Raw genomic sequence first — 12,443 nt, 5'->3', positions numbered from 1 at the left:
TCCAACATCATTTATGAATGGTCCCCTGGTGATATATTTAGAGCAGACAATCCAATGAAAAATAGGATTGACAGGATTTTAGTGCGCTGTTGGCGCCTTGTGTCACATCTTCATGTTTGTTATTCATACTAACAATACCAAAGCATGCGATGTGATGACCGGAAGATTAGAGAAGCAACTCCTCCCCTTCCCCCCAGAAGATGTATGGTAAATATTCGGATAATAAATCATGACACTTTTATTAAATTAAAATTTATTATTACAAATGAAAAGAAGTGATTCAATCAAGTTCAATAATCAAGATACGTTTTTTCTATGGTTTTGCCATTATTTGCTGGAGATTGTATTAATTTTCTTCTTATCATCATGTTATCTCAAAGTGTAATGCAAATATATAGAATGTATCGACATCGCTATTATTCCTTTTTATCTCTCTTTCTGCTGTTGTGTGTGTGTGTTTGATATACAACTCCTCACTTCAATTGGTTCAGCATATCTCGTTCCAACCATTATCATAATTACAATTTTTTATTATCAACCATCATTGTTCAAATCGTATGACTTTTCTAATAACTTTATCGCTTTCCCTATCGCTCGATCACTATCCTTCTAACAGGTTAAATAGAGTTTATATATTCAGTTTTGGAAAAAACGTTCTACTTCTTTTGAGGCCACTTTCGTTCACATTTAATTTTGAACCGCTACTTACAGGCATATTTAATAATTTTATGAAAATCATCAAATAAGGCTTAGTCGTATTCCGGAGAAAGTAAGATAATAGTTGGAAAGATACCACTTTCGCTTCGTATATAATCGTACCGTAATATTTTTATAAGAGTACAAATACAATAATATGACAAATATATAGGTTATTCAACTGTATGTTTTATTAGCAAAAAAGTGAATGTGATCATTGTCAAAAAAAAACTAGCAGTTTTGATTAATTTAATCAATATTACGAATAAACCGATCAAGCAACGATAAGACTGACACAAAACGAACACTCAAAGGATTGACAATACTTGTATGCTGATCTGGTGTAAAAGTGGTACATGTTTTACTGTCCCAAAAAAAATACAAAACAAAGGTCCACGAAACCATAATCCTTGATCGGATTCGTCACTACACTTGTCTTAAATATGTTCGTGTAGCTTACTGCTCTGTGTACGTGTATTGGATTTTTGCTGTGTGATAAGTTTAGTAATTGCTCTCAACGTTGTTTATTAGTTTCGATCTCATCATTCTGCCCCGTAACAGCCGGACAAACTGTTGTTAGATTTGGTGTCTTGGTTCTTAAATATGTTTGCGCTGTTACTTCCCAACCATTGCCAACAGCTGATAAATAGTTTTCCTTTTTCGCATTTTTCGATTCGAGTATTCGTCGTTCCACTTTCGATTAATCTCCCATTAATTCAAACCGGAATCGATAGAGATTTGCTTTCCTTCCCCGTGGGATATTTGCCAAGTGTTGATTCTCTATTGCTTCTCTATTCTACACAGAAAAGGTAATTGATTTTTTTTTATCGTAAACGCGGATTAAATTGTTTTTCTCATTTCGTTTTTCATTTCATTATTATTTGCATGATGGTGTGTTTTTCCCTTTGCCTTCTAAATACCTTCATCGAAGAACACACAAAAATCTAGTCGGAATCGTCTATGTATATGTATATATATGATAATGTACTATCACTATCAGTTTTCTGTTTGTTTTTAATTTGCATTGGAAATTTGCACAGGAAGCTACTGGTATTCGGATGGTCTAGACCTGTGTATTTGTTTTTTGCTCGCGTTGGTCCCTTTGGAACCAACCGTCGAATTCTTACGGGCGGCAACGGTTTTCCTCTCTTTGCTCACTGACTGATGGCTTGCGGCTGGCATCTTCTGGTTCGGTGTAGTTGTCAGGTGTGTAGAAGTTTAAATAGTTTATATCTCGCTTTATCTCAGGGGACGTGTCTTTTTTTTCGGCTAGTAGTGCTGCTGGCAATTTCCATTCCTTCTTCAAATGACCCGGACAACATTTTAAACTGTACACACACAGTCGCGACGGTTTGCCGCCGCCGCCTTACCACAGTCCGGACGAGAAGCCACCGGGAGGAATGCGATTCTTGTTGATAACATGGCCTCCGCCGTTCAGCGACGGTACCGTTGTGTTGATCTCCGCTGCACCACCCGATTTGTAGCCTTCGCCGGTCACCGGGTTGCCCGATTCTGGTGGAGAGTGAAACGAGGAGAGTTTTAGTATGATGAAACTTTATGTTTCGATGAAAGTAGCAGTGCTGACTAGTGTTTCTTAACTTTATCGTTCGAAGTTTACTTATTTACATTTATTGGCAGCTTTCTTTAAGGTTCCTTAAGCTTTGTTGTTCTATTTCTTTCTATAATTATTGATAATTCGGATTCTTCCTGAATTTCTTGATTTATTGCCTTTTTTATTACGTACTGATTTATCTTGTGTACTGAAGCAAACATTTCTAATTTTTAAATTCTCTCAACTTGTATTATTTTGTTCGGATTAATTCCTGTAACTATTACGAGATTTTTCAAACTTATAATATGCCAATTGATTAAACATTCAAAAACTACTACTGATTACTGATACCATAATCAACCCCTATCACCAAATTATCTACCAATACACTTTATGTAATATTAAATCAATGTCAGTTCCCAAAAATAATAAACAACAAAATTAGTATTATAAGTGAAGTAAGCAATGCAACAGACCGTAAGAGTTACCTCCACGCCTCGAGCTCGGCTTCCGCGGCTTGTCGGCGTAATCTTCGACGCCATTTCCGGTGACCGGATTCCGCTTGTTAAACCGGGGCGAGCGGGGTGTCGACGAAGACGATGATTTAGGCGATGCTAGAAAAATGTTGTTAGTATTGAGAGCACTAGTAGTAGAGTTAGTTGCAGTAGGAGTAGTGGCAGTAGTAGTAGTAGAATATGGCTCTCGCTGCTGAGTTACGACGGCGTTGTTGTTGTTATTGTTATTATTATTAGCAGGGTCAGCGTCATGATCGGTCACACTAATAATGATGTCGTCACTGATACAGAGATTAATGTTGGACGCGTAGGTCGGATTCAGCGCCTCCCCACTGGGATAGAACTGATGATGATGATGATGACCGCGCCGGGCCGGTGACCCGAGCAGTCCGTCAAGCACGGACGATGACGTCCCGGCACCGGTGGTACCCGCGTTATAGTGGGTCGAGTAGGCTGAATCCGGGATAGCGTCTTCTTTACCTGTTTTTGGTTTGGTTTTGGTGTGAATGTCCATGACCGCGAAAAGGTTAGGCACAGGGGGTGTGTTAACAAATGGCGGATCGATTCGCACAGGTTGTTGTGAAAATATAAAAAAGATTCCGATTTTAATCATTCAACTACTGGGGTGCACTAGAGAGCGCAATATTTTTTTAGCCACTACAAATTCTGGTGCCAGGCACAATGTGCTCTATTTTGCTGTAGATGTACAAAGCTAGTCGCGCGACACCTGTTTGATAGACAGTAAATGACCTCAACAACGTCGGTAGTCTGGTGTGGTGTAAAGACACGGATTGCGGGTGAATCTAGGCGAACCTCACCTCAAACAGCATGCAATCAGCAACGGGCCCATTTAATTATGGAGAACAGCGCGATGAAATATAGAAACCTGTCACGATAACTAGCGTGACTTTTGGAAAACCCGAAAGTACGCGAACTTAGCTAATGGAAGCAAGGTACAGATGTTCAAGCTGTTCACTGTTTCAACACCTTTGTTATTATGGTGACAACCTGCTTCGATGACAATCCCAATTTATAACTTTGACATCATTTTCTATTTCTACGGCTCCCATAAAATAACATTTCAAACAGAAAGTCTCAAAATTAGTCGGAACGTTAAGCTTGTGATGCTATATCTACAGTGTTCTATAACAGATCCTAAAAAAATAATAGCCCTGGAGAAGCCCAAGTTTATAGATGTGTTAAGATGCGACAAGATTGAAAATCGGTTAATATTATAAAATTAATACTGAATCACGGAAATTCCGCCTCATTATACCAACCGATTTTCAATCTTGTGGCGTCTAAACACATCTAAAATATTGCAATTTTTTCCGCTCGTTTTCTCAGTTTCATAAGAACAAGGGGATTGGAAATGTGGTTATCGAGAAAATAACCCCATGTTGTGTCATGAAAATTGAAGTCTTCTTGATGGCGGGAGGAGTTCCGTAATATCACAAAGTTGCCGGTTCCTGCACTAAGTTGAATCTCTAGTTGAAATGTCACATGGTTTTTGGTGTTCCTGGAAGCATTGGACATTCTTTGTTTCTTCTGAATTGGCCAGGGGCTGTTTGCTTCGGATTTGTAACAGAGCTTTTTCTTGCTGGTATATTTAGCGGCCTTTCCAAAACGAAAAAAATATTGTTACGAAGACTGATTATTTTCTTGTAATTAGCGCAATACTGCATGCATGACGCGCGGCACAAACAACCGATCTTGCAGACAATCCTTGTCGAAGAAGGCGCAAAGCAGTCTCGCTAAAACGTCATCTGACACTAGTTTGATGGTTCGGTGCGATTGACACTCAAAAATCTTTGCTCACTGGAGCAAGGATTCATGGAAACAGACGATCCCGTCCTTCAGTAGATCCACTCATGCTAAGTTCGAATCGATAACTGCACCATCGATCTCAACATTGTGAGCGGGCATGTAAACGCGTTAGTTCTTCATGAAAGTTTTGTTACTAATAACGTCATTTGTTTGCTTTAGACAAAATATCAAAATCCTAAGCTTATCTAGATAAACTTTACACATTTCAAGCATATTTCTGCCTGTAGCGGAATATTGGAATACTTCGCGGACTATCTCTAATCCGAAAGAAGGTCGGATACGGTGGAACCCAGTTCAATATGTTTGATATTAAATGGAAGCTCGGATTTTTTGGCGACGAATCCTGTTCGACATCCATTTTAGGATCATTTGGGTCAATTGAGGAATACATTTAATATACGGTAGAGTACCAATATTTATGGTCTTCCTGAAATTTCACATCGGACACGCCTCAAAAGTATTGGTATCTCGAAAAAAGTCTCCATGCAAAATTTGAGCGAAATCAAAAAACAATTTCATGAAGCGTCGAGATCTGGTGTAATGTTGAAAAAATGTCTTTGCGGAATATTTTTGAATTGAGATGAATTTTTTATATGCCAAATCAATGAAATTTCAGAATCTGGTCTCAATTCAAGTTCTTTGATTTTTATTTGAAAATCTCAGTTCAAAAATTAAAAGTACTAGAGCCAATTTGAAAGTTTTTGCACTTTCGCCGTTTTGCGCAACCCCTTAATCACGTCCGATTGAGCCAAACGTTTTTTTTTTGTTGAGGTGCGTCCGGTTATTAAATTCTATGATCACTTGTTTTCCATACATGCCAATGGCACTAAATTATTATTTGAAGGTCGTACTGAAAAAGAAAGCCAAAGTAAACACCAAAGGGGCGCAAAACTGAGACTCTGCCAAGAGCGCCAGAAGATCACGCTACGGTTCTGGATGGAGTAGAGCTATTTTCTTGCAGGGCTTTGAAGTCTTACATGGGGTCTAACCTGTTTGGCATAGAGTCATCTGACATAATGCCCGTTTGTCATAAGAAATAATTTGATAGTAGGTCATTTAACATAGTAGCCATTTGGCATAAAATGTACAGGACATTGAAAGCTTTTAAGATCTTTTGGCATAATGGTTTTTTGACGTAAAAATCGTTTGGCATTACATCCGATTGGCATAAGAGCCATTTTGCGCAACTTATGAAAATACTCGTTCAAATTTTTAGGGTCATTTGATTCACTGAAATAAGTACAATTCCAGGAACTGCTCATGTTTGAAAGAAGGAATCAACTTCAGCTAAACGAATAATACTTCTGCATCAGATTGATTACATAGAAAACTGAAGTAAGCATAGAATTTGTTTATTGAGAATCTTTGCATTTAGAAATCCTTCGGCATGATACTGTACCCGACCAGGAGAAAATAACTGGCGAATAACACAAGCATACTATTTTCTGGTATCATACCAAAATCTTGTATTAATTGATTATTAATACCTCATTGAGGTATTGGGCAGGTATTGAAGAAACATTCTTCAATACCCGCTTAATACCTCAATGAGGTACAATACTTTATTTTAGTATTATTTATGCATTCCAGTGATTTTTACAAATACCAAATCAATACCTTATTGAATACCTCCATACAGTGAATTTTGTTATTGGAAGACTCAAAAGGTTTTGTTATTATTCAGGTATTATAATAACTCGTTTCATTATCAACTAGTTATTCGTAGTACATGTCTCAGTTATTATTTCAGGTATTTTACCTCCTATGCAAGGCTCTTCAATACCTTATTGTGGTGTTAAAGTATTGGGTACAGTATACCCGAATCTGGTATTCTGAAGTTATTTTCTTCTGCTCGGGTACCTTGACGTAGTTCGGACACTTTTTTCAATGCAGTATTGCAGTGAAAATAACACATAGAAACTTTGAGTACGACTACTTTCTTTTTAGTTAAGCTACATTGTGATCAAATTTAGTGCTTAACTTGGCAACCTTTACTACCCACTTAGCCATGGTCGAAATAATATACAAAGTAGATTTACGGCCAAGTTCTTTGTAGATATGCCCTGACGATGAGCCCTGGTTTTGGGGCCTTTTTAAACTTCAATTGTCCCATTCCAAGATGACAATATATCAGATGATCTTTGTCAGCCTCCGCGATCATCCGCGCATACCTACGCTCGTGGTCTCCCAAACATGATAGCACCCCGACGATATCTATCATTTATAAGTTTACAAACGCGGTCACAAACATGAACCTGCAAATACCCGTGTTCGCGCAGTCACCTATCGCTCAAATCCTGAAGTCCCTACCCTAGGTCTTAGAACCAATCACCAATTGAATTGAATTCCATGGCGAAGTGGCCGAGAAACTCTGATGATATAGAGGAGCTCATTCTCTTCTAGAATCTTAGCCGGGCACTGAAAATTAACTATCGTGTTCACGATCCGCGCGATCATTCATGAACACACGCAACTATGCAAATGGCCGCATGGTTACGAAATCGAAATTATACACGCAAAGTCACATACGTGCTGGCATACACGACAAACACGTGAACATACAAACGCTAAAGTCCTTCGCGATCATCCACGCTCACGATCTCGCAATCTTGATAGCACCACGGTGCATTTCGGCACTTCTGAGTTAACATCACATAATCACATAAAAAGAAATATCATTATGCCAAATGGCAATCTATCTTCAATTTTGTTTTATTCGTTTATGCCAAATTCATTGAGATTTTCTTGTTTAGATGGATGCACGATCCAACGCTGGATGTCGACCACTAGATGGTACGATAGTTCAGTGATGCTGTTTTTATTTTCATCTGTTAAAGCGCATCGTAAAGCAAATTTTGAACATTACCCATTTTTGAATTACGGGGCATAGGAGTTTTTTACCCTCACAAATTTTCAAAGTTTTTTTTTTTTTTTTTTTTTTCAAAAAACCGGAAGGCAAAATGGATTGAGGTTTTTTGTAAATTTCAAAACACACTTTAGGCCTGAAAAAAAAATTTTAGTTGTAATGCCGAAACGTTATTCTTTTGAAGTTTCCAATTGAAAAAATAGACGAAATTATCTAGTCGTTGGCCTTTTACAAAAAATCATGTAAACAAAATGGTAGATATTTTAACAAAAAAAATAGGTGGATCATGTCAGAGACATAACCGCAATAAAGTAGAATACACTTAAGTCTTACTCTTTTAATTTGTGCCGTAAATTGTCTTCAAAAATTTCGAAAAGTCGTTTGAGGTGATTTTTTTTCAAAAATTTGGTAAAGAACAATCTCAATCGTTATTTATCAAATTCGAAAAAATACCATTGCATTCAGTGTTCTGGAATATGCACGCACTTTAAAACAATGAACATTTTCTCCAGGAAGATATTTGCAAGGACTGTACCTACTTTGATAGTGTAATCATTAATTACAAAAAATCTAGAAACGAACCACTTTCGAACGTGTCCTTTGGTCATTATTTGACTCGAAATTATTTTCCCCAGTCGATTGAATCTAAGTGTAGTGTGCTGAATACTCTTTATTCAAAAAATGTGTTTCTAATGACGCAACAAACTGAACGGCAGCACGTACCAGTTCAAAAGTTCGAAACAAAACTGTTTCAAATAATCAATCTAAGCGCTCTGCTGGGGATGTGATCGTTTTCGTTCCCATCCCACTTTAGAACTTCTATATAAAATCCCACGCTACTGAATATGTCCAAATGAATCTGGTACGTATAAAGCACTAATGTTTGCAAACCTGTGATAAAAAATCATTCAGTACGTTCTATTTCTCGCTGCTCTAACAATTCTCAATCTCCTCATCCACCAAAATCTCCAACTAACCCCCCATCTTTAAATAAGCACAAACCTAGCTGAGTCCGCCTGTGTTTTAGGAATACCTACAGAAGCATATTATCAGAAGCTTTAACAATAAAACCGCCTCACGTATATCCGAAACACGAAACGTGGATCATTACCCTAGGTACTTACAAACCGCCAAAAGCAATTTGACATAAGAATTATCAACCCAAAATACGCGCAAGCATAAAAATAAATTATTTTTTTATCAATGCTAACTCACAAGTAGCACATACGTCGCCGCAACCTGCAGAGTGTTGAACTCAATCAAAAAAACACACTACCCACCCACTTTGCAATCATCGTGTGTACAAGACTCGAACCATACCACAGCATTTCTATACTCGTTCGTCTCAAATCGCGCGCACGATAAGCTTTGCACACCTCGAAGAAAATGGTGTAAATTCAAACACGGCTAACGGTGTTTAATCACTTATTGTACCGTCCGGACGTTATAGTCACGATGTTGCTCATTTGGCAGGCGAGCAACGGATGATTCAAACGGACTCTAATAACTATGTTACTATGTTTTAATTGCCGCAAGGCTCTACTGTATCGATTTTGTTGGCTATTTTCGGCAAATTTGAGACTAAGAGAAACGAAAGCAATGAAATTGAAAAACGGATAGGTATTCTAGAGCGAATCAGTTATAAACTTAGAACAGATCATATGGACATGATTCTTTTGTCTTCTACTAAGTAGAAGTTGGGCGTTGCACCCAAGTCTACCACATGGTCATTGATAGAACAAAACTCATCATGTCCGTATGAGCCTGCCTGGTCCTAGTTTTCCGTTCTAGCTCTAGAATACCAATCCGTCCGTCCGTTCAATTTTATTGCTTTCGTTTCTCTTAGTCTCAAAATAGCCAACAAAATCGATATAAGACTCTATAACTGTCAATAACAGATGCCCCATCTCCCATATTGACAGCTCTGGCTAACCAATAAACGATCTGCGTTTGACGTCAAAAAGCAAACTCTAGACCATGGATACGTGTGTCGCAGTTTATTTGACGAAAAAGATGCCGTGCTAACAACGCTAGCTCGCTCGGTCGAACTGTATGGACCAATCATGGTGCAGATAATTAGTGCTTTCACAAAATCCATTATTTCCGTTGTTTGCACTAATTGTACATTCAACAGAATTAACTACAAAAATGTTGTGCATAATTCCAATCAGATTGCTCAAATATAAATAATATTCAAAAACAGTCGTTCGTTTAATTATTTCATTGTAATGTATAAATTGTTTGAAATAGTTTCATATAAAATTAGCGCCTCTGTATTACACTATACCATTTCTTCCGTAATGACAATATGTACTATCGAAAAATACGTCTGACTACCTTGAACACGACACTAGAATCACAAAAAACTTTAATAATGTTTACTGCTTTGGTCAATCTAGACAAAAAAATCAAGGAATCTTATTGTTCAGAAACATTTTGAAGGAAGAAAACAATATCCACACTTATTTCTTCGATGTTCATTTTTTTCGTGGCTTGGAGTGACAGTTTCATTCTGACTTGCTATGACATTCACATCCCTCCCAGGTGCTAATCTGCTTTCAAGGTTATCCGAGCGTTCTTCGCCTCGTCGAGGTTTCGGCATGTTTTTCTTCTATTATGTGTGCGCGTTCACCGTTATTCGGCCACCAGAGCAGTGAAGCAGGAGTGTTTCTTTTCTTGTAAGCCACCTAGCTACCGTCGTCCAAGTACGGCTATAATATTACATTATCTATCCTTTTCTCTAATATCATCCTGCAGTGGGCAATAGGCTCGTGCAAACTTCCTCTGATAATGATTTGCTTCAAGGCGAGATGGATGTCGAAATAAAATGGATACCCCGACTGAAACTGCGCACCTTCCGCAATCTTTTTCCGGACCAAAGACTAAAAATGTTTGACTTGATTGCAGATTTCTCGAATTCTGACGGAGCGATAACCTGCTGTTACAGAAATATCGAAAAGTCACCCTGATAAGCTTCGAGTGGTAATAAATATTTTTAAGCAGGCATATATTGCTGGCTACGGGCCTTCTACGAAGGAGTATAGAGTATATGTACCAGTTAACTAGCTCGAAATAGATGGGGTCCTTTCCGATTTGAGTTTGAATTGCGATCAGCCTAGAAGTGATGGAGTGCATCCTTTCGTTAAAAAATCGATTTTGGGGCCTCTCATATCGATTGTTCATTCGATGCGATCTTTTGAACCCGTTGATAATTACAAATTTCGAGAGGCTTACCGAGCTCAATTCCCATACCCGATTTAGGTCCTTGTATTTTGCTTACATGGCCTAAAAATTAATCCGTATTCGTATTATCCTATCCGTGTCAATCACTCTCATGGTTCTGATTCAACTGTATTCGTCGACAGTTTGTAGTAAGTTTCGAGAACCCAACTGCAACAAGATATTTTACACCAACGGATCAAGTCTCGACGGCTTCACTGGCTTCGGTATATTCAGTTAAAAACTCGCCGTCTTATTCAAACACAATGATCGTGCTTCAGTTTACTTCGGAGAAATTGCAGCCTTTCAATATACCCTTGGGATTATTGATACTTTGCTCACCGATCATTACTTAATCGCTTCGGAAAGCTTCCGCTCAATAGAGGCTCTTCGTTCGGTAAAACCTAGAAAGCACATTCCGTATTTCCTGGGGAAAATATGACAGCTACAAGATTAGCTTAGTCTGGATCCCCTTGCATTGCTTCATTCCGGGTAATGCAGAAGCGGACTCTTTATCTAAGGCCGGCGCTTTAGAAGATGACATTTACGAAAAACCTTCAATGAATTTTTCAATATCTCTCGTCAGAGGACACTATAACGTTGGCAGGCATCCTAGAGCATTGAAAAGTAGGACGGGACTACATTCTCTTATCCCGAAGGTATCGACGAAGGCTTGGTTTAGAGAAAAAAATATGAGTCGCGATCCATTAGGGCATTAGGGTGGGATAAAAATTAGATTCCAGCTCCGAGCAACTTTTTGGGTTACATTTGGGTCCTAGAACTACTGTGCAAATTCTAAGCTCGATCGGTGAAACTATATTTTTGCGCCCATGGTTAAAAGTTTATATGGGAATTCGTATAGGAAAATCGACTTTTACAAAATAATTCATCCATCAGTCGCCCAGTGCTTCCTAAAAATAAATCGATGTAAAATTTCTATTGGAAATTTATCAAGGAAACAAAGTCTCGAAGACCGCAAAACGATTTGACGATTGTGGAAAAAGTTATTAAGCAAAAATCGACTGATGCTCTGACGATTGGAAAAATATTCATTTTTTCTAGCACCACTGCATTTGGCTGTCCAATTATATATAATTTTGTTTCGACTCTCTTTTACTGTTCTAAATCAACGATCTCAACTGTTTGGTCACTTCCCAAGAGTTTTGAGGGTAAATTGAGGCTTCTTTTGTACAAAATTGGAGAAAATTAAAAATTCTGTATATAATTCGACCGTCAGCAGCAGTGGTGCTATGAAAATTGAAATTTTCATCAGCATTAGTTGATTTTTGTTTAATAACTTTTTCCACAATCGTCAAATCGTTTTTCGGTCTTCGAGACTTTGTTTCCTTGATAAATTTGCTATAAAAATTTTGCATTGATTTATTTTTAGGAAGCACTGGGCGACTGTTGGATGAATTATTTCGTAAAAGTCGATTTCCCCATACGAAATCCCATGTAAACTTTAAACGATGGGCGCAAAAATATAGTTTCACCAATCGAGCTTAGAATTTGCACAGTTATTCTAGGACCCAAATGGAACCCAAAAAGTTACTCGGAGCGAAATTTATTTTTTTTCATATAACCATGTCCCACTCTACTGGGCATGCATCCGATTATTGTTTCGCCAAATCTCAACTATAGGATTCCTTTGGGTCCGAGGAAGATCACCCAATGTCCCGGTTCGGGATGTACAGCCAAGCCGCGATCTCACCTATATGTTCCTCGTACACACCTTCCTAAACACCATCAATATACAGATTTGACAGCC

At 38.1% G+C, this 12,443-nt stretch overlaps 1 protein-coding gene across 5 annotated transcripts in view; it reads right to left on the bottom strand.

The window, feature by feature from the left end:
• Window positions 1–236: 236 nt before the first annotated feature.
• LOC131685046 (microtubule-associated protein Jupiter) overlaps window positions 237–12,443 on the bottom strand; it is a 181,006-nt gene continuing 168,799 nt past the window's right edge. For 2 of the 5 annotated variants that reach the window (XM_058968430.1, XM_058968432.1), the window contains 2 exons: window positions 2,725–2,862; window positions 237–2,208 (listed from right to left, as the gene is read on the bottom strand). In XM_058968430.1, the coding sequence (XP_058824413.1) occupies window positions 2,063–2,208; window positions 2,725–2,862 (284 nt within the window). In that variant the 3' untranslated portion in view covers window positions 237–2,062. The remainder of the gene's footprint in view (window positions 2,209–2,724; window positions 2,863–12,443) is intronic. The other 3 variants (XM_058968431.1, XM_058968433.1, XM_058968434.1) reach the window with 2 other exon arrangements.

Source organism: Topomyia yanbarensis, chromosome 2 (assembly GCF_030247195.1).
Source record: "Topomyia yanbarensis strain Yona2022 chromosome 2, ASM3024719v1, whole genome shotgun sequence".
NCBI lineage: Eukaryota > Metazoa > Arthropoda > Insecta > Diptera > Culicidae > Topomyia > Topomyia yanbarensis.
This window is presented reverse-complemented; position numbering and strand designations above follow the sequence as displayed.